A 19,612-nucleotide genomic window follows, 5' to 3' on the forward strand; every position below is an offset into this window, starting at 1 on the left:
GAGCTGTCCCCATGTTTGTTACCAACACAACCCCTCCCCCGAGTCGTCGCCCCCAGGGCTGCGTAGTTCAATGCTTCGCTCTGCTTGAGGAGCCTGTGTCTGCCCCGCCAGGCTCTCTGGTACTTGTGGAAACAGCCATTTCAGTGTTTGGATTTAGACCCTGGGCAATGGTTTCATCTTTTTTTCTTTTTTTTTTTTCTCTCTTCTTTTCTGTGATGCCACAGCAAGGCTTATGATCTGGAGAAAGGTGCTAGTTCTGGACTTCCGTTTTGGGAAGAATATTGTTCCAAGAACCTGTGCTGACCCTCTCGCTGAAAACAACTACAAAATCCTTAGTTAAAATATCCAACAAAACTTTCTAAGCATGCTTGACCTGGCCAGAAAGCCAGGCCAAATGAAAGCAGGCACTCTTCTGAAGCAGTGGAGACTGGCTTTTGTCTTTTATTTTTTTATTTTTATTCTTTGACAGGCAGAGTGGACAGAGAGAGAGACAGAGAGAAAGGTCTTCCTTTGCCGTTGGTTCACCCTCCAATGGCCGCCGTGGCCGGCGCACCGCGCTGATCCGATGGCAGAAGCCAGGTGCTTATCCTGGTCTCCCATGGGGTGCAGGGCCCAAGCACTTGGGCCATCCTCCACTGCACTCCCTGGCCACAGCAGAGAGCTGGCCTGGAAGAGGGGCAACCGAGGCAGAATCCGGCGCCCCAACCAGGACTAGAACCCGGTGTGCCAGCGCTGCAAGGCGGAGGATTAGCCTCATGAGCCGTGGCGCCGGCCTGGCTTTTGTCTTGAAGGCATTTGCTGCAACAGGTGCACCAGTTCAGTGGGGGCACTTTTGTCCAGGGAAGGAGATGGTTCCCAGGGTCTGAGAGGCTCGAGTCCTGCAGGAAAGCCCCACACAAATCTCAGTCCTGAAGCGCTACCTGTGCTGTGCAAAGATAAACCAGCTACGGGGCTCCTTGCTCATCACCACGACTGTCAAGAGCAACTCCCTGGTGTTGAACTTGGTGCTCAGTGTACCACATCAGGCTGGCTTCCACGTAGCCTTGCAGCTTGAGCTCACAGCGTGTGAGTGAGCCGAAGGAGACTCAAGCTGAGGAGTCAGCTTAACGTTGTCCTGGGCTTGCAGGGCCGCAGCGGTCTCCCGGAAGCAAATCAAAGAACAGACATGAGCACAGGACTCAGGGAATGTGCTCAGCCGAAGCTGTAAAGAAAATGCCCAGGTCAGAGCCCCAAACCACAAAACGCCCAAAGCCGCAGGTGCCCGAGTCACCAGCAGAAATCACAGACCAGGGAGCTGGGCTTTCAGAGACTTCAGATTTCAGAATTACGGGTACTAACAGATTTGAAAAAAATGCACCCATGAGACCTCAATTTCCCATTATGAGCTGGGAATTCTCTCACCCCTGGCATGCTAGGAGGGTACTTCAAAAAGTTTATGGGAAATGAAATTAAAAGGTACGTTAATTTTGGTGCAAAAAGCTTTTTGAAATCCACGCAGACTTTTTGTAACGCAGGTTTTCTACAGTTTGAAGATCCCTCATAAAACTGCGCCAGGGAGGAAGCGTTCGGTCGTTTCGTGGAAATGAAATGTCCCAAGCTGGGACGTAGCAGGTGCCTGTGGTGTCCCTTCCTGCCCTGCTGCCTGTCTGTCATCATACACTGATGATGTCATGAGGAATCTGTTAGTTAGCAGAAGGTGAGGAAGCGAGGCGCTGTTTGTGGTGTGACTGTGTGACATGCTGGCATGAGCCCAAGGGCTGCACTCTAGCCGGAATCACAGGTGGCCCTGAAAGGCAGCGTCTAGAAGAAATCTCTTGGGGCCAGCGCAGCAGGTTGAGCTCCCATCTGCAGTACTGGCATCCCTGATGGACACCGGTTCGTGTCCCGGCTGCTCCACTTCCCATCCAGCTCCCTGCTAATGCACCTGGGAAAGCAGTAGAAGATGGCCCAAGTGCTTGGGCCCCTGCACCCACTTGGAGGACCCTGGGGAAGCTCCTGGCTCCTGACTTAGGCCTGGCTCTGCCCCTGACTGTTGCGGCCATCTGGATAGTGAATCAGTGGATGGAAGATTCTCTCTCTCTCTCTCTCTCTCTCTCTTCTCTCTCAAGTCTACCTTTCAAATAATAAATGAAACTTAAAAAATAAAAAGAAATCTTTCCCATCGAGTAGGGGTGGTTAAGGCATCACCTGCAGCAATCCTGGAGAGAGGCAGGGGGTGGCCGGCCGTGTGAGGACCTGGAAAGAGCCAGCTTAGATCTGTAGTGCTGAGGCCCAGCGTAGCCAGGGGGACAGACAACTCGGAAAGGGGCCAGGATGTGAAGCCACTTTTGTGCTACCAGCAAGGGGAAAAATAAAGCTCTAAATCATGGCCTGAAAGAATTACCTAACCGTTCACCCACAGTGTGAGGGTCCCCACCTTTGAATGTCCAGGGGTGATCAAAGCTTGGTAAAGGAAATAGGCCGAGGGGCCGATCTTCCAGCAACTTTTATTCCAACCTTGAACAGGTGGGGGTATTAAGAGAGTCCTCAGAGCTCACAGCTAGGTCAATTTCCTGTAGTGATCGATAAGACAGGGCTTCAGGGCCAAGTTTAATTAGCAGGAAAGTGGATGTTTTCTCTGAGGTGTCTGATGTTCTATAAATACAGCTCTCAGTGTCCTAGTAATTATTGTCATAAATGTAAGCGCTTTTAAAAAATATACTTTACTTGCGAGGCAGAGAGACAGAGAGCTGGGGCGGGGGGAGGGCGTGGGGGGCGTGAGCTCACGCATCTGCTGTTCGTTGCCCAAATGCCTGCAACAGCTGGGGTTGGGCCAGGCCAAAGCCAGGAGCCTGGAACTCAATGTTGGTCTCTCATGTGGGTGGCAGGAACCTAAGTATTTGAGCCATCACTGCCGCCTCCCAGGGTTTGCATTATCAGGAAGCTGGAGTTGGGAGCAGGAGCTGGAGCCTGCAGCTGGAACTGGGCATTGAAACTAGGTCCTCTCATATGGGTTGCAGGTGTCTTAATCAGCATCTAAACCAGAACCAAGTGACCTCCCTGGATTTATGAGTTTTGATTTTGACCGCTTGTGCTGCTATCAGGAGTTAGGCCTGAGGCTAGTGCTGTAGTGTAGTGGGTACAGCTGCTGCCTGCCATGCCTGCATCCCATATGGATGCTGGTTCAGATCCCAGCTGCTCTGCTTCCAATCCAGCTCCCTGCTAATGTACCTGGGAAAGCAGCGGAAGATGGCCCAGGTGCATGAGCCCCTGCCAGCCATGCGGGAGACCCATGACCTGTGGTCTGGCTTTGCCTTGACCTTTGTGGCCATCTGGGAGGTGAACCAGCAGATGGCAGATCTCTCTCTCTCTCTCTCTCTCTCTTCTTTCTGTAACTCTGCCTTTCAAATAAATGAATCTTAAAAAAAAAAAAAAAAAGGCAGGCCTAACATAAGGGATGTCTCTGTTATCCCAAAATCACTTGTTGGCAAGTCAAAAGGACCCATGGCTCATCAGTGTTGGAATGCTTAACAGTGATTAAGGCTGCAGAGGTCACCAGCAAACAAGGGACATTAAAAATGAATGAACAGGGCCAGCGCTGTGGTGTAACTGTGGTGCTGGCATCCCATATGGGCTCCAGTTTGAGTCCTGCCTGGTCCACTTCTGGTCTAGCTCCCTGCTAATGGCCTGGGAAAGCAGCAGAGGATGGCCCAAGTGCTTGGGACCCTGCACCTACCTGGGAAACCCACAAGAAGCTCCTGGCTCTCTGTTTCTCTACACCTCCTCCCTTGCCCCATAACTCTGCCTTTCAAATAAATAAATAAATCTTTTAAAAAAATCAGTTAACACTTGTCATGGGAAGAATTAGATATTTCAAAAAGAACACAGAAGAGTTTGTCATTGGAAACAGGGAAAATTTTAGACTTCCGTATGCAGAATATTTAAAAAATATTTTTATTAATATAAAGAGAACAGACTACATGTAGTTCATTGATTCAATTCTAAGAATACAGGGATACTTTCCTCCCTTCCCCTTCCTTTCACTTTTTAAAATTTTCACAATAACATATTTTTGATCTGCTTTCTAGTTGTGTAGCTGTTTGTATCTAGAACTACACATCGGTGGGCACGGGGAGGGGCTCTCGTTGCTTTACTGGATTTAGCGCATCGCGCTGTGGACATGGGTGAGTCACAGCCGGGAGGAAGTCACGAGCTTTGATAGAGACTTTGGATTTCATCCTCTTCGTTCATGTTGTCCACGTCCAGGTAGTCCGTAGTGGGAATTAAATCCATTGCAATGAAATTTACAAAATCTGAGGATGCAGCAAAGCGGTTAGGGCTACTCGTCTTAGTGACTCGCTCATGGAAGGCTTCTTGCTCATAGTCTTTGTTGCCCGGGACACAGCAGGTGCGATGATTTTTACATATTTCTTGTGCTACTTCTCCATCTTTGCAGTGTTTCCTGCAGCGTCCTGATTTGTTCCAGCATTTTTTTCCACCACCATAGGCTAAATAATAAAAGGGAAGGCCACTGATTTTAGGTTGCTAATGCTCTCAATCTTGCTAGCATGACTGCACATCTGGTATCGCCAACAACACTGGGTTTGATTAGATCATTGATCATGGCTAGACCACGGCCCTAAGACTTGCAGCTCAGGCCTGGCAGATACTATGTTTCTCAAAATATCTGTTCCTGACTTCTCAATCTGCCCATTTTAAATTTTTCCAAAAGTGAGATGGAGATGTATCTTATCATCCATCAGAAGTAACTTGCCAGCCACAAGGAATTGGAGCCACTTGCAATGAAGCTCCTTGGATTTGTGTAAAATTATCCACATCAAGAAAGTCCAAATCATTGTTCCTGTGATTTATTTGCATTGTTAAATATCTCTGAAGACACTGAACTGCAAACTATGTATTAGAATGTGCATATGCGATACATCTGTGTAGTTTAAAGACTAATAGCAACGTGAGCTCTTACATACCCGCACTCCTACTAGGACAGAAAGTATACCTAGAACCTTCTATAGTGTAGTTACTCCTATGTGATTGGTCCTCTTTGCTTGGGCATTAGACCAGTGCTTCTTAAGCTTTAAGGTCCACAGGGATCATGCAGAGGTGTTGTTAAAGGGCAGAGACTGACACTTGGTGCAGCAGGGTTTCTGCTTTCCTAGCTGTGATGCCACAGCTGGCCCGTGGGCTTCACCTTCTGGAAATCAGGTAAAAAGCCATAAACATCTGTTCTATCACACTCTATGTTTCCCAATCAAATGCAATGATCCCTTCTATTAAAAACATGATAAATATTAAAACTTAGATAAGAAGGGTAGTCATGAAATCAGAAATGATGAAGTCAGGCTTCTAGAAAGACTTAGGGGAAGAAAGAGGATATTAAAACGAAACAAAATTTTAGTGAAAATGGCAAAATAAAAAGAGGGATGGTACATCAAACAGAACAAGAGAATTTTCAACAATTGGACACTAATCAAGTTAAAACCTAGATGAAATGGAAAAACTCCTAAAAAATTTCTAGGGATAGCTTAGGAAGAAAATAGAAGCTTGGATAAATCAATAAGCATTAAGAAACAGATAATAGTGAAAGACCCCTTCTCCTCAAAGCCTCAAAAAAAGTGATTTTTTTTTAATTTTGGAAAAATGTACCCAATGTCAAATTTACCTTTGAGCCATTTTTAACTTTGTACGTCAGTGGCATTCAATCCACTCATGTGCCACCAACACCACCATTCATTCACAGACTTTGTTCCTCTTGCAAAACTGACCTTCTGTAGCCACCAAACAGTAATTCCTTTTCTCCATGCCCTAGCCCTTGGCAACCACTATGCTGCTTTCTGTTTCTGCAAATATGACTATATGAATTATTTAATATGAGTAGAATATACATATTTCCTTTTGTGGTTAGCTTATTTCATCTTGTCTTCAGGGTTCACGTACATTGTAGCATGTGTCAGCTTCCTTCACTCTGAAGACTGAATAACAGTTCATGTTGCTAGCCATTCCTCTACCAATGGACTTTTGGGTTTCTGCTGCCTTTTATTTATTGTGAAAAATGCTTCCATTCTAGATGATTCTAAAGGTGAGCTCTACAATTTTGCAGGATATTTAAGTAATGTTTTAAAATGTCCCAGGGTCGGCGCCGCGGCTCACTAGGCTAATCCTCCGCCTGTGGCGCCGGCACACCGGGTTCTAGTCCTGGTCGGGGTGCCGGATCCTGTCCCAGTTGCTCCTCTTCCAGGCCAGCTCTCTGTTGTGGCCCGGGAGTGCAGTGGAGGATGGCCCAAGTGCTTGGGCCCTGCACCCCATGGGAGACCAGGAGAAGCACCTGGCTCCTGGCTTCGGATCTGCAGCAGCCTTGGAGGGTGAACCAATGGAAAAGGAAGACCTTTCTGTCTCTCTCTCTCACTGTCCACTCTGCCTGTCAAAAAAAAAAAAAAAAAAAAAAAAGTGTGAGGTGACAGTTGTAAAAATACACTAAACTTCCTGCTCTCATAGAGAGTTCAGTCAAGAAACGAGAAATATGACAGTCGGAGAAGAAAGTAAGGCGCATTTTATGTTAGGTACAGGTCGATACAGATGATAAGCATCATGGAAAGAATTGCAGCAGGCCAGCAGGACAGAAAGTGCGTAGTCAGCAGGGAAGTGGTAGAAGATCTTTCTTAGAAGGAAGTGAGAGAATGAGCCCTGAGACTAACTGGGGGAAGGGTGTATCGGGCAAAGGACGTAGCAAGTGCAAAGGCCCAGCGGCAGGATCTACTTCCAAGTTTCTAAAGAACAATAGGGTGACTATGATGGGTGTAGAGTAAGTTAGTTGGAGGGTAACAGGAGAGAGTACCATGGGGGTTTAGATCACACAGCAAGTGAATGAAAGCCACAACCATACATTTTGATTGCAGAATAATGACAGGAATGTAGATTAAAACAATGTGTGTGATTTATGCTCATGAAACCGATAAGAATAATGCTAAGTATTGGAGGAATATGATGATAGAAAAATCTTTGTGCACTATTGGTGAGAGTAAATGAGATTTTTTTTGTCTACATAAATGTCACTGACTTTTATTCTTCTTCCTTACATATAGGGGCTGCCAAAAAAAAAAAAAAAAAAAAAAAGACAAAAAGATTTTTCATTGTCTTAACTCTTCCCTCTAGGAGGATGGCTCTAAATTTGCATTGCCTACCAGAACATTAAGACTTGAAACCGGGGCGGTGCTGTGGTGTGGTTGGTTAAACCTCTGCCTGTGGAGCCAGCATCCCATATGGGCACTAATTCGAGTTCTGGCTGCTCCATTTCCAATCCAGCTCCCTGCTTATGGCCATTTGGGAGTGAACCAGTGGATGGAAGACCCAGTGGATGGAAGGCCTCTTTCTCTGTCTCTCCCTCTCCTTGTCTGTAACTCTTCCTCTCAAATAAATAAATAACCCTTTAAAAAGAAAAAGACCTGAAATCCCCAAACATGTAACAGTTCATTCGCTCAACACAGGCTCTGAGTTTCTATGACCATGGATTGCTTTTACAAAACATGTCTCATTTGTGTTTCCTGGTCTTAATGTTCCCACCAGAACTCAAGGCAGGCACAAGAGATCCCACATGGATCCCACAGAATTGTCCTGATTGTATCTGGAATTGCAACAGGAGAATTACTGAAGATCTTGAAAACCGGCAGTTCCTGCTGGCGGTGTCCTGAGAAATATAGAAGGGAGGAATTAATGGAATAATTTGTTTGAACTTACCTTTAACCCAGCCATTGACTTCTAGGGCTCTACCCTATCTAAATCTCTGTCCGACTGTGGAAGTACTCCTTTACTTATACATATGTGCACTGATGCCAAACAGGATGTGTTCCAAATGGCTATCCATATAGTTATGGCTTTTCCTAAGCAAAACATCACACACTGGCAAAGGAGGAGGCTAGTCTTTGGATGGCTACGTGCAAAATATTATTAGGTGAAAAAGGATGCTGTATAAACGTGCACATAATGTGGTTACTTTTGTAGAAACAGAAATAGTGAGATTTATTTTTATGTGAGTTTGGTTAGACATTGAAATATATCTTGAAAGATACACAAGAAAGTAGGGAAACAAGTTCTCTTCAGCAGCAATTTCCAAGCCGTGGTAACGACTTTCAACGTTTTTGAAGCAGCAGGGGTTGTTAAAGCTCGCGCTTTCACAGTAGAAAGTCCTGTTGATTTTCCCCATAACAGCTCTGCAGAAACTGTCTGAGTTGTTCATCAAATTCCAAAATATGAGAAAACAAAACAGAAAAAGACCTCTCTTGAGGCTGTAACAGGATTTTCAGAGCCAGGAACACATAAGGAAGTGGGACTGGGGAGTCATTGTTAAGAGCTGGCCTGTGCTGGAGAGAGAGCAGATGTGGGTTCTCCCTAATTCCTGAGGTGGGCGACTTGGAGCACACAATCAGAGTGGACCGCTCTGGACATTGAGCTGCCCTGACCCGTTGAGGGTAAGGTGTCCTCCCCTAAGTTCCCCTCCTGCCAGCAGCACAGCACCAGTACAGCTGTTGCGCTGCCCCAGCTGGGGGTCCAGGGACACCCTGGAATTCCCATGCCTAGAGCTCATTGTACCTCCGTTTGTGCAGCCTCCCTGGGTTCTGATTACCTGGGATCACCTGGGGTAGAAACGCAAGGACAGGAAGGGCTAGCAGCAAGAGTCGCATGATCCTTGGGAAGTAGGAGCCCGCGGACCTAGGAGTTCCGAATGTTGTGTGCAGTGCGCATCCTCACAACAGTTTTATTGGCCTCTTGGCAGCGGGGGATGGGCAGAGGGCCGGGCAATGAACCAGGCAGACATATTAAAGTTTATCCATTAACTTTGCTTCATTTTTAAAATAATAAACCCTTTTTTTCTCCAAGTGAATTTTTTTAAAGCTTATCCAAGTGAAACATTAGTCTGTTGGCTGGTGCAGCAGTTGAGTGACTGATGCAGGCACCGGGAAGCAGGCAGAGGGTTGTAAGTCGCAGGCTTCAAGGAGGCGTTTGGAGAAATGGAGAAGGAAGAGACACACAGGCCTCTTCCCTGTCTACCTTGTACCTCCCAGCGGGCTCTGTCCCTGCCTCTGTGTCTCGCTGCACTGGACTGGGGGATTCCTGAGAGTAGGGATGATGTCTTTTCAGTTTTTGAACCTCCAAGGTGCAAAGCACATTCCCAGTGAAGGATTTCAGAAATAGCGGATAATAAGCCGGCGCCGCGGCTCACTGGGCTAATCCTCTGCCTGCAGTGCTGGCACACCGGGTTCTAGTCCCAGTCGGGGTGCCGGATTCTGTCCTGGTTGCTCCTCTTCCAGGCCAGCTCTCTGTTGTGGCCTGGGAGTGCAGTGGAGGATGGCCCAAGTGCTTGGGCCCTGCACCTGCATGGGAGACCAGGAGGAGGCACCTGGCTCCTGGCTTCGGATCAGTGCAGGGCGCCGGCCGTAGCGGCCATTTGGTGGGTGAACCAACGGAAGGAAGACCTTTCTCTCTGTCTCTCTCTCACTGTCTAACTCTGCCTGTCCAAAAAAAAAAAAAAAAAAGAAAAGAAAGAAAAGAAATAGCGTGCCAGATCTCTCCCTCACATCACATGCCCACCAGGGAAAGCGGCTTGTCTGAGAAAGTAGAGCCAACGTCTGCAGAGTGTGGGGGCGATGCCTTGTTACAGGACTCACGGGATTGTGCTACCCAGTGTCCTGAAGAACCGCACCCTGTGCCAGGCGGCTCTCCAGTAACCGCGGATGTTGTGTTTGGCAGGGAACCGTGGGAGCCCTCGGAGGTCAGAGAGAATGCCATTTAGGTCTGCCTTTGGGATGGAGAACTCCCCAGAGGCCTTGGGAGTCCGCGTGGTCCCCTTGGCTTTTGTTGCGTTTTTCACCCTGCATCAGTGTGTGTTCCCGCGTGTTTACTGGGTCCCGGGAGTCCTGAGAAAGCTGCAGAGGAGGGGGTCGGTCTTCCTCTTCTGGAGCTGTTCTTCTGTGTGAGAGTGATCTGGAGCAACGAGCAGGACTGTCATATGGCGATGGGCTTGTTCTCTTCTGGATGGCACCATTTAAGTGTCTAGGAAGGTGACGGGCTTTTTACAGATGAATTTTAGATGAAAATATTCGAACAAGCAGAACTCTGTTACCATGGGATGGCTGAGTGTGTACTGAAAGAGGGCAATTATGAATTATCAACTATTGTCTTTTTTTTTAAGATTTATTTGTTTACTTGAAAGAGTTACACAGAGAAAGAAGGAGAGGGAGAGGGAGAGGGAGAGGGAGAGGGAGAGGGAGAGGGAGAGGGAGAGAGAGAGCCTTTTTGGGGCCAGCACTGTGGCACAGTGGGTTAAAGCCCTGGCCTGAAGCACCGGCATCCCATTTGGGCGCCGGTTGTAGTCCCGGCTGCTCCACTTCCAATCCAGCTCTCTGCTGTGGCCTGGGAAAGCAGTAGAAAATGGCCCAAGTCCTTGGACCCCTGCACCCGCATGGGAGACTCGGAAGAAGCTCCTGGCTCCTGGCTTCGGATGGGCGCAGTTCCGGCCGTTGTGACCATTTGGGGAGTGACCCATTGGATGGAAGACCTCTCTCTCTGTCTCTACCTCTCTCTCTGTCTTTCAAATAAATAAAATAATTCTTTAAAAAAAAGAAAAAAGAAATGTCTTTTCAGATTCCTGTCTAGTCTAAAATCATGTTATTTGTTTTCTTTCTATGGAGTTGTTTGAGTTCCTCATCTATTTTGGATATTAACCCCTTATCAGCTGTGTGGCTTGCAGATGTCATCTCCCAACATAGGGAGACAACATCAGGGGTCGCCTCACTCTGTTCATTGCGTTCTTTGTTGGGAACAAGGTTTTTATTTTGATATAATTCCATGATTCTATTTTTGAAATAATTTTATTTTGATAAAATTCCATCAGTCTATTTTTTCTTTTGTTGCCTACTCTTTTGGGATCAAATAAAAAACTGTTTCTCAGATCAGTATCTTTTGTTTTCTTCTAGTAGTTTTATAGTTTCAGGTCTTCTCTTTAAGTGTTTAGGAGAGTGGTGAGATAGTAACAAACGGGATGAACTTCTCCGAGTGTCTTCTCTTTTATAAAGAAAACTCTTAATGTTGTGATAGCTGTTGGTCACAAAAATAAAATAAAATTCAATACTTGGATTGAACCAGGAGGCAAAATTTTTTAAAGATTTATTTATTTATTTGAAAGTCAGAGTTACACAGAGAGAGAGGCAGAGAGAGAGAGAGAGAGGTCTTCCATCTGATGGTTCAATCCCCCAATTGGCCGCAATGACCAGAGCTGTGCCAATTTGAAGCCAGGAGCTTCTTCTGGGTCTCCCACACGGGTGCAGGGGCCCAAGGACTTGGGCCATCTTGGGCCATCTTACTTTCCCAGGCCATAGCAGAGAGCTGGATCGGAAGTGGAGCAGCTGGGTCTCAAACCGGCGCCCATATGGGATGCCAGCACTGCAGGCAGCAGCTTTACCTGCTACCCCACAGCGCCGGCCCCGAGGCAAATATTCAATACTTGGGATTTCCCTGAGGCTTCTCAAACTCTTGCTTTGGAAACGAAGAGGTCCAAACAGAGAGGATAACACCTCAACTTTAGGATTAGGTACGGGTGGGGAGGGGACGCCAGGGCACTTTTAGGGCTCGGGACACTTTGACATGGTCATGCAAACCTATGAGAACAGAGATGAGTGACAGCAGACAGGAGGCCAGAGGCTTCAGTGGACTAAAGTGGGCAGGGAGACCGAAGTCGACAGCAACTGGTCTTCTACATTGTTGTCGTTAATACTGAGCACTACTGGGAAATTCTTGACATTTTTCATATTATCATGAAAAGACTGCGCTTTCCTGGTGGGTGCCGGGGGCGCTCCGTGCGGCTGGGGATCTGCCTTGCTTGGCGTGCAGCAGTAGTTGCCGTTTTTACACGGCTGTTTCACGTGTTCCCCGGACTTGCAGTTCTTTCTGCAGTGGCCTTTTATGACCCAGCAAGATTTTCGGCCCCTGCAGACTGAAAAAGAAAGGCGATGAACTTGAGGTATTGATGCCTGCACTCATCGCTAGGGCCACTGTATCTGCAACCTTGAAAACACCCCTGTGTACATTAAGGGAAATAATGTAGGCAAGGCAGGGGCTGGTCTACTCTGGATTGCTAAATATCCTGCCATCAGTGCCGAAGGAACTTGCTGGGCCGCGGAAATGGGATGTTTGGCCAGAAGTTGTGTGAGTATGTGAAATTAGTTGTGCAAAGTAGTGATTCCATTAAATTTCAAGATTATTTGCTTTTGCCATACCACAAGCATAGGAGTATCAACTAAAACTGAGTCCTCGTTATCACTTAAAACGTCTTAAAAATGATTCCTAGGCCGACGCCGCGGCTCACTAGGCTAATCCTCCGCCTTGCGGCGCTGGCACACCAGGTTCTAGTCCTGGTTGGGGCGCCGGATTCTGTCCCGGTTGCCCCTCTTCCAGGCCAGCTCTCTGCTGTGGCCCGGGAGTGCAGTGGAGGATGGCCCAAGTGCTTGGGCCCTGCACCCCATGGGAGACCAGGAGAAGTACCTGGCTCCTGCCACCGGATCAGCGTGGTGTGCCGGCCGCAGTGGCCATTGGAGGGTGAACCAACGGCAAAAGGAAGACCTTTCTCTCTGTCTCTCTCTCTCTCTCTCACTGTCCACTCTGCCTGTAAAAAATATATATATATATTACAACATTTTAATTGATATATATAGTAACTATGCATATTTAGGGGGAACAGTGTGACAAAAATGTGTGCTTCTAATAGGTCCCTGTGTGACCCGATGCTCCTGGCTGGGGCAACCACGCTGAGACCCTTCCCACTATAAGTGAGACGTGTAACATTGTTGGAAGCATGTGTGCTATTTATTGAACTCTTTACTTACTGTAGGGTTAATCTTGTGAGTATAAAGTAAACTGAAAATAGGTCTTTATAAAAGTTAAGAGTAGGGGAGCCGGTGCTGTGGCACAGCAGGTTAAAGGCCTGGCCTGAAGCGCCAGCATCCCATATGGGCTGCGGTTTGAGGCCTGGCTGCTCCACTTCTGGTCCGGCTCTCTGCTATGGTCTGGGAAAGCAGTACAAGATGGATCAAGTCCTTGGGCCCCTGGAGGAGGCTCCTGGCTCCTGGCTTTGGATCAGCGCAGCTCCAGCCATTGAGGCCAATTGGGGAGTGAACCAGTGGATGGAAGACTTCTCTCTCTCTCTCTCTCTCTCTCTCTCTCTCTCTCTCTCTCTCCTTCTCTCCGTGTAACTCTGACTTTCAAACAAATAAATAAATCTTTAAAAAAATAAAAGAGTGGGAAGAGGAGAGAGAGGAGGAAGAAGGGTGGGAGTGTGGGTGGGCAGGAGGGTAGGGTAGGAAGAATCACTCATTCCTAAATCTTTATGTATGGAATTTGTATACCTTAAATCAAATTTAAAAAATAAAAAGAATGCCCATAGGGTAATGAACTCTCAAGTGGCAGCAATCAATCTTTTTAAAGAACTTGAGGATGAAACATGCCACATGTCAGTGGAAATATTTTTCCTTTTATTGTTGAGAAACGCTTGTGTAAAGCCTGTTGGTCACTTCACAGACTGGACTAAGTCTCAAGGTGTAGGTAAGGGCAATGGACAATTTTTTACTTTTAGAGGTACCTCCTCTTAGGTACAAAGCAATCATCTTTCAAAATGTGCCTGTTAATTATTAAGTGCATCCAAGCAGATTTTCTCATGAGACATACTTTGATGAAGAAAAAATGAAATAAATAACTTGGGAAATGCACCTGATACATCATCCATTTCATCAGGTCTTGGTGTCATGTCATTCATTGAAAAATTTTCCAAAGGGTCATAAATAGAGTTTAAAAAATGCATTTTTGGAACTTAACCCAGTGTTTAACTAACAATGGCTTAAATGTACAACTCGGGGCCGGCGCTGTGGCTCACTTGGCTAATCCTCTGCCTGCGGTGCTAGCATCCCATATGGGCGCTGGGTTCTAGTCTGGGTTGCTCCTCTTCCAGTCCAGCTCTCTGCTATGGCCCGGGAAGGCACATTTGCAGGAAACTGGAATTGGAAGCAGAGCCAGGACTCCAATCCAGGCACTGCACTGGGGGACGTTGGTGCCCTGAGTGTTTTCTTGACTGCTGTGCCAAATGCCTGCCACTGGATGGTCTTACTCAGTGACGCTTTGTTTGTGGTCTAAAACGTGGGTGATTTTTGTAAGTTCTGTGTGTTTTTACTCAAAAGACTGCTTATTATCTGTTGAATATAGAAATATCCTCTGATACATATATATTCAATGGTTTAATCTTTTTATTTTTTCAATGTACATTTATTTCAGTTTTGTCATATTTACTATTTCAGATAGATGAATAAGGGTTCCCTGGGCTGATTTAAAATTTACTCATTTTATTCTGATGTTTTAAGAAATCTTGTAGTGCCTTTGTCCATGATAATCTATTTCTATTTATTTTTGAAACTTCTCAATAATCATACCTCACCTCTTAACAAGGCAAGAACTTTAGCAGGCTCCTGTGTTCCTTGGTCTTCTCTCCACGGAGCCCAGATCATTCCCTCCTTAACCATGTTGATTATGACTTAGGGGCAATTATAGGACACATTTTCTCTTCTCCTCTAGTCTAGCTTTAAAATTAACTATCCAATAGAAGTAAGTGATAATTCTTACCTCTCATATCATTTACACCTGGATTCTTCTGGATTTGTTTCTCCTTGTGTGTGAGTTTATCATCCAAAAGTGTTCTCAATGTGGACTTTTGTGTGACAAATATTCTGAAACTTTATATCCTTAAGAACTTTTTTTAAAGATTTTAAAAATTTATTTGGAAGGTAGAGTTACAGAGAGAGAGAAACAGACAGACAGACAGAGAGATCTTCCATCCACTGGTTCTCTCCCTAAACAGCTACAGTGGCTGGGGCTGGGCCAGGCTGAAGCCAGGAGTCAGATTTATCCTGTTCTCCCACATGGGTGCAGGGGTCCATGCACTTGGGCCATCCTCCCATACGTTCCCAGGCACATTAGCAAGGAGCTAGGTGGGAGCAATGGGACTTGAACAGGTGCCCATATGGGTTGCTGGCGTCACAGCTAGTGGCTTAAGGCATTACGCCACAACGCCAGCCCAGAATGTTTTTTGTTATGTTGCTATTTTAAATAACAATATAGATAGATATAAAATTATTGATTAAAATCATTTTAATCAATAATTAATAATTTAATCTTTTCCATCACTATTTAAAGTGTTTATTTTCTTACATATTAGTATTACAGGTGAGAAGAAGTTCCCAACCCAGATTTTTCTGGGTTTGCATAAACAGTGTTCAGTTGGGTTTTCTGAAGGTTTTTTTTTTTTGCCCTGGAAAGCTAATGATTTCTTTCAGCTTTGTATGACCCCAAGGAGACCTAGCAAAGGTGCTCTTGAAAAGCAAAATGATCAAATTATTCTTTCCCAGGGTGGGGATTTGCCCACTGGTTAAGATGCCTCCACACCAGATCCGACTACCGGGGCTCAGTTCCCTGCTCCGGTTCCTGATTCCAGAGCCCTGACAATGCAGTGGTGATGGCTCGAGTGATGGGATCCCCGCCTCCTGTGCAGGAGACCTGAACTGTGTTCCCAGCCCCTGGCTTTGGCTCAGCTCTGTCCAGGCTGTTGTGGGTGTTTTGAGGAGTGAATCGCTCGCTCGCTCTCTTCCTGTTTCTCTAATTAATGAATTAAAAACTACTTTTTTTTACTAGCAAGCTGTCTTCTGGAAATTTAATTTTTGCTTAAGCAAGTAAAAATATATGTGTAAAAACTCAGTTTCAGTTTTGTTTGTCTTATCAAAGGCCTGGAAACATTCCATACCTTCGGTAGGGATTAGATGCATAAATTATGATATATCCATATGATGGAGTAGTGACTTTCAGAAGAAATGAGGAGGATTTTTATAGGCTGACAAGGAAGACGTCTAGCACACGAAAGAGTACTTCCAGAAGCTCACGGACAAAATGGAATTTTTTTTTTTTTTTTTTTTTTTTTGACAGGCAGAGTGGACAGTGAGAGAGAGAGACAGAGAGAAAGGTCTTCCTTTTGCCGTTGGTTCACCCTCCAATGGCCGGCGCGGCCGGCGCGCTGCGGCCGGCGCACCGCGCTGATCCGATGGCAGGAGCCAGGAGCCAGGTGCTTTTCCTGGTCTCCCATGGGGTGCAGGGCCCAAGCACCTGGGCCATCCTCCACTGCACTCCCTGGCCACAGCAGAGGGCTGGCCTGGAAGAGGGGCAACCGGGACAGAGTCCGGCGCCCCGACCGGGACTAGAACCCGGTGTGCCGGCGCCGCTAGGCAGAGGATTAGCCTAGTGAGCCGCGGCGCCGGCTCAAAATGGAATTTAAAAATGGAATTTAAAAAGAATGGAATTTAAAAAGAAATGTATTTGGGTGCAAAACATTTTCAAAATCAATGCATACATTTCTCAAAATATGTATTTCCATGAACTTTTGGAAGTACCCTTGTGTGGTTGCATTAAAAAAAAAGAAACGTTTAGAGCATGTACAGTCACCATTGAGGATTAAAAAGAGCAGCAGGTACCTATATGTTCACATGGATTTGTGTGCCTAGAAAAAGCTTTCAGCTATCAGAGAGAGGAATGGTGCCTGGTTTAAAATTCCTCAGGCCTTAATAAACTCGTTTCAAATCTGGCCGCTTGGCGTGTGCCTTGCTGGAACCATTATTAAAGCACAGACTTGGAGGTGGGAAGGCGAGGCAGGGCCTGTGGTTCCTTCCCACGGGAGTTCTGCAGCCACTTCCACTCCAGAGGAGGAGAGCAGGGGCTGTCTACAAAGTGGTAACTCGAGGACTGCTCGAACCCAGTGCCTCAGGAAGGTTCCAGGACCTCCGATCTGGAGAGATTGGAAAGACAGCTGAAGTCAGCCCACCCTTCTACATCGGTGGGACACCGGGGCAAAGCCCCAAGGGCAATTTCGGCCGCGGAGGCTGCTGCTGAGAGGGAATGGAATGTCCCAGAAGAGTCTCCACCTTGCTCCATAGCTCCAGGGATCCTGGTCAGATACACTGAGTTACGCAACCTCAGGCTGGTCTTGGGAGGAAGGACCCTGATAAGGTCAAGGCCGATTGCAGCCACCCGAGAAAGCCTTGTCTTGGTGGAAGGAAAGATTCAGCGTCGGGCGGGCTGTGCCCACCCTGTCTCTCTTTTTGTGCCTCCTTGGTTCTGGTTACCTGAGAACGTCTGGAACAGCACCACACATGCAGTAAGAGTCAGGAGCAAGGATTTCATGGTCTTGGCGAAGGAGATGCAGATCTGAGCCTTCAGAGCCTCGGCAGTGGGGCTCTGCACTCCGGTTTTTATTTGCCTCCTTGGGATGGTGGCCAGGAGTGAGTCACAGGCAGTGACGCAAAGCAGCATTGGTCCTTGGGCCAGAAGCAGTGGGTGACCGCTGTCCACTCAGAGCCCTGCGCTAGGCGCTGGGAAGGGAACGGGAGAGACAGAAACAACGGCTGTGGAAGGAAATCACAACGGATCCAAAAACGGACTTCCAAGGAGAATGGGGACCTCTCTGATCGTAGCTCTTCTCACTCTATCCTAACCCTCCTCGCGCTGAGGTGGGACCAACTGGACCTCCCTTGCAGGTAGAAGCTGTCTCTGCTGTGTTTCCAGGGCCAGGGGCTTACACGTAGGGAACTCAGAAAAGAGCATTTTAACCAGGGGAACAAACACGTTTGCATAGCGCCTACCATCCTGGGGACCTCCTCAACCCGGATCGTTGGAACCAAGCAGGTTGCTTCCTTAGTCACAGATGGGAGGTACTGAGGCCAAGAGGGCAGGGCTGCGGGGAGAGGACTCTGCCCCCACCAAGGCTGATAGCCTGCGAAATGCTCTCTTCGAGGGGAGCTGATGTGCAATGGGAATCCTGCTTTTGACAGAGACCTCCAGGGAAAGAGCGCAGTAACTTCTGTGAACACTCAGTGTTCAGAGCTGATTTTGGATCCTGCTGTCCCCTTGAACACATCTCAGTCTTGTCTCTCTCAGGCCTCCATGTCACCCTGTCTCAGCCCTTGCAGAGCGAGTCCTACAGCCTTGTGCCCACACGACTGCTTGGCCACAGAAGTCCAAATCTGGCCCAAGAAGAAGCACCTGCTGTTCTTCTTATGAATAAATTTCCAGAGGGCTTATTTCTCTTGGCCTCCCCACCTTTTTTTTTTTTTTTTTTTGGTGGTGATTTCTGGTCTTAATGGACTATGATCAGAGACTAGGATCTGAGAGTCTCCAATTTGGGGAACTTAGTAATGATTGTAATGATTTCTTTTTGCCAACCAGCTTGGTTCTTTGATATGATCTGGGATAAAGTCCTCTGTTGAACTTTTTCACTCTTTTAATCAAGTCTCCATATTCTTACTTATTTTCTGCTTACTTGAACTGTGAGAATGGCACTAAAATCCTACAAGTGTGATTAAGCATTTAATCAAGTTCTAATAAATTCCTAATAAGAGTTTTTATAGGACATACTTATTTTGTGGTTTGTCAATTTCTTGACTGCTACGGCTTCCCTGTGGATGGTGACATTTCCTTTTACATAATATTTCACTTTATCTTGCCCCTGAATTCCACTTTTATCTTTTGTGTTAACACAGGAATTGAACTCTGAATCTGATTCCGTGTTTTGCAATTCTTTCAATAATTTGTAGAAATTATTTTTTAAGATTTATTTATTTATTTGAAAGGCAAAGTTACAGAGAGGCAGAGGCAGAAAGAGAGAGAAGCCTTCTGTCCACTAGTTCACTCCCCAGATGGCTGCAATGGCTGGAGTTGCGCCGATCCAAAGCCAGGAGCCAGGAGCTTCTTCCGTGTCTCCCATGTGGGTGCAGGGGCCCAAGGACTTGGGCCATCTTGTACTGCTTTCCCAGGCCATAGCAGAGAGCTGGATTGGGAGTGGAGCAGCTGGGACTCGAACTGGTGCCGATATGGGATGCCTGCACTGTAGGTGGTGGCTGTACCGGCTACACCACGACACCAGCCCCCTGTAGAAATTATTGTGCTGCACATCCATTTTCCAGAACACAGATCAGAAGTCAGGTGGTAGCTTGATTTTCTATCCTTTATCTTTTGCCTGGAAGCTTCTGATACTGCCATTTTATTCTGGAAACATGGATTTTTGAAAACCAGATTTTCTAGCTTTCTTATGGACATGCCTGGGATTTGGTGAATCCTTTGAATCTAAAAACTCTTCAGTTCTGAGAAATTTCCTTCTATTATGTCACTAATTATTACTTCTACTCGTTCCCTTTCTCAGCCTTGAGCTCGCTATTTGGAGAGGTGGCTTGGAGGCGTCCTCTCCTCTTCCCTCCTGGAGTGTGCCCCGAAATTTTCTCATGAAACAAGAGGGGAGTGCGGGAGGAGCCCCCAGGTGACAACGTCCACTTCACTGTATGTTGTTTTCTATCGTGAAATACCACTTCTGCTTCGCCGTACAGATCGCCTGTTCTGTTGTTGTCATTGTAACTACTCTTTGCTTATTTCCTTTAATAAGATGTTAAGCTGATCTTTTCCCTAGAGTTCCAGAAGGCCTTTCTGTGATGTTCTTTTACCTCCTTGAAAGCCTTCCTCATGCCAACAATTCAGATTTTCATCTGCTTCT

The 19,612-nt window shown here is 46.6% G+C and overlaps 1 protein-coding gene across 1 annotated transcript; it reads right to left on the bottom strand.

The window, feature by feature from the left end:
- Nucleotides 1–3,946: 3,946 nt before the first annotated feature.
- Nucleotides 3,947–8,725, bottom strand: LOC103348210 (uncharacterized). The gene is made up of 3 exons (XM_089309035.1): nt 8,615–8,725; nt 6,159–6,412; nt 3,947–4,524 (listed from the first exon to the last, which is right to left on the bottom strand). The coding sequence occupies exons 1-3, from the start codon at nt 8,670–8,672 to the stop codon at nt 4,186–4,188; spliced, it is 651 nt and encodes a 216-aa protein (XP_089165161.1). The 5' UTR covers nt 8,673–8,725; the 3' UTR covers nt 3,947–4,185.
- Nucleotides 8,726–19,612: the final 10,887 nt, after the last annotated feature.

Source organism: Oryctolagus cuniculus, chromosome 11, assembly GCF_051225735.1.
Source record: "Oryctolagus cuniculus isolate XC-2025 breed Fujian yellow rabbit chromosome 11, ASM5122573v1, whole genome shotgun sequence".
Lineage (NCBI taxonomy): Eukaryota > Metazoa > Chordata > Mammalia > Lagomorpha > Leporidae > Oryctolagus > Oryctolagus cuniculus.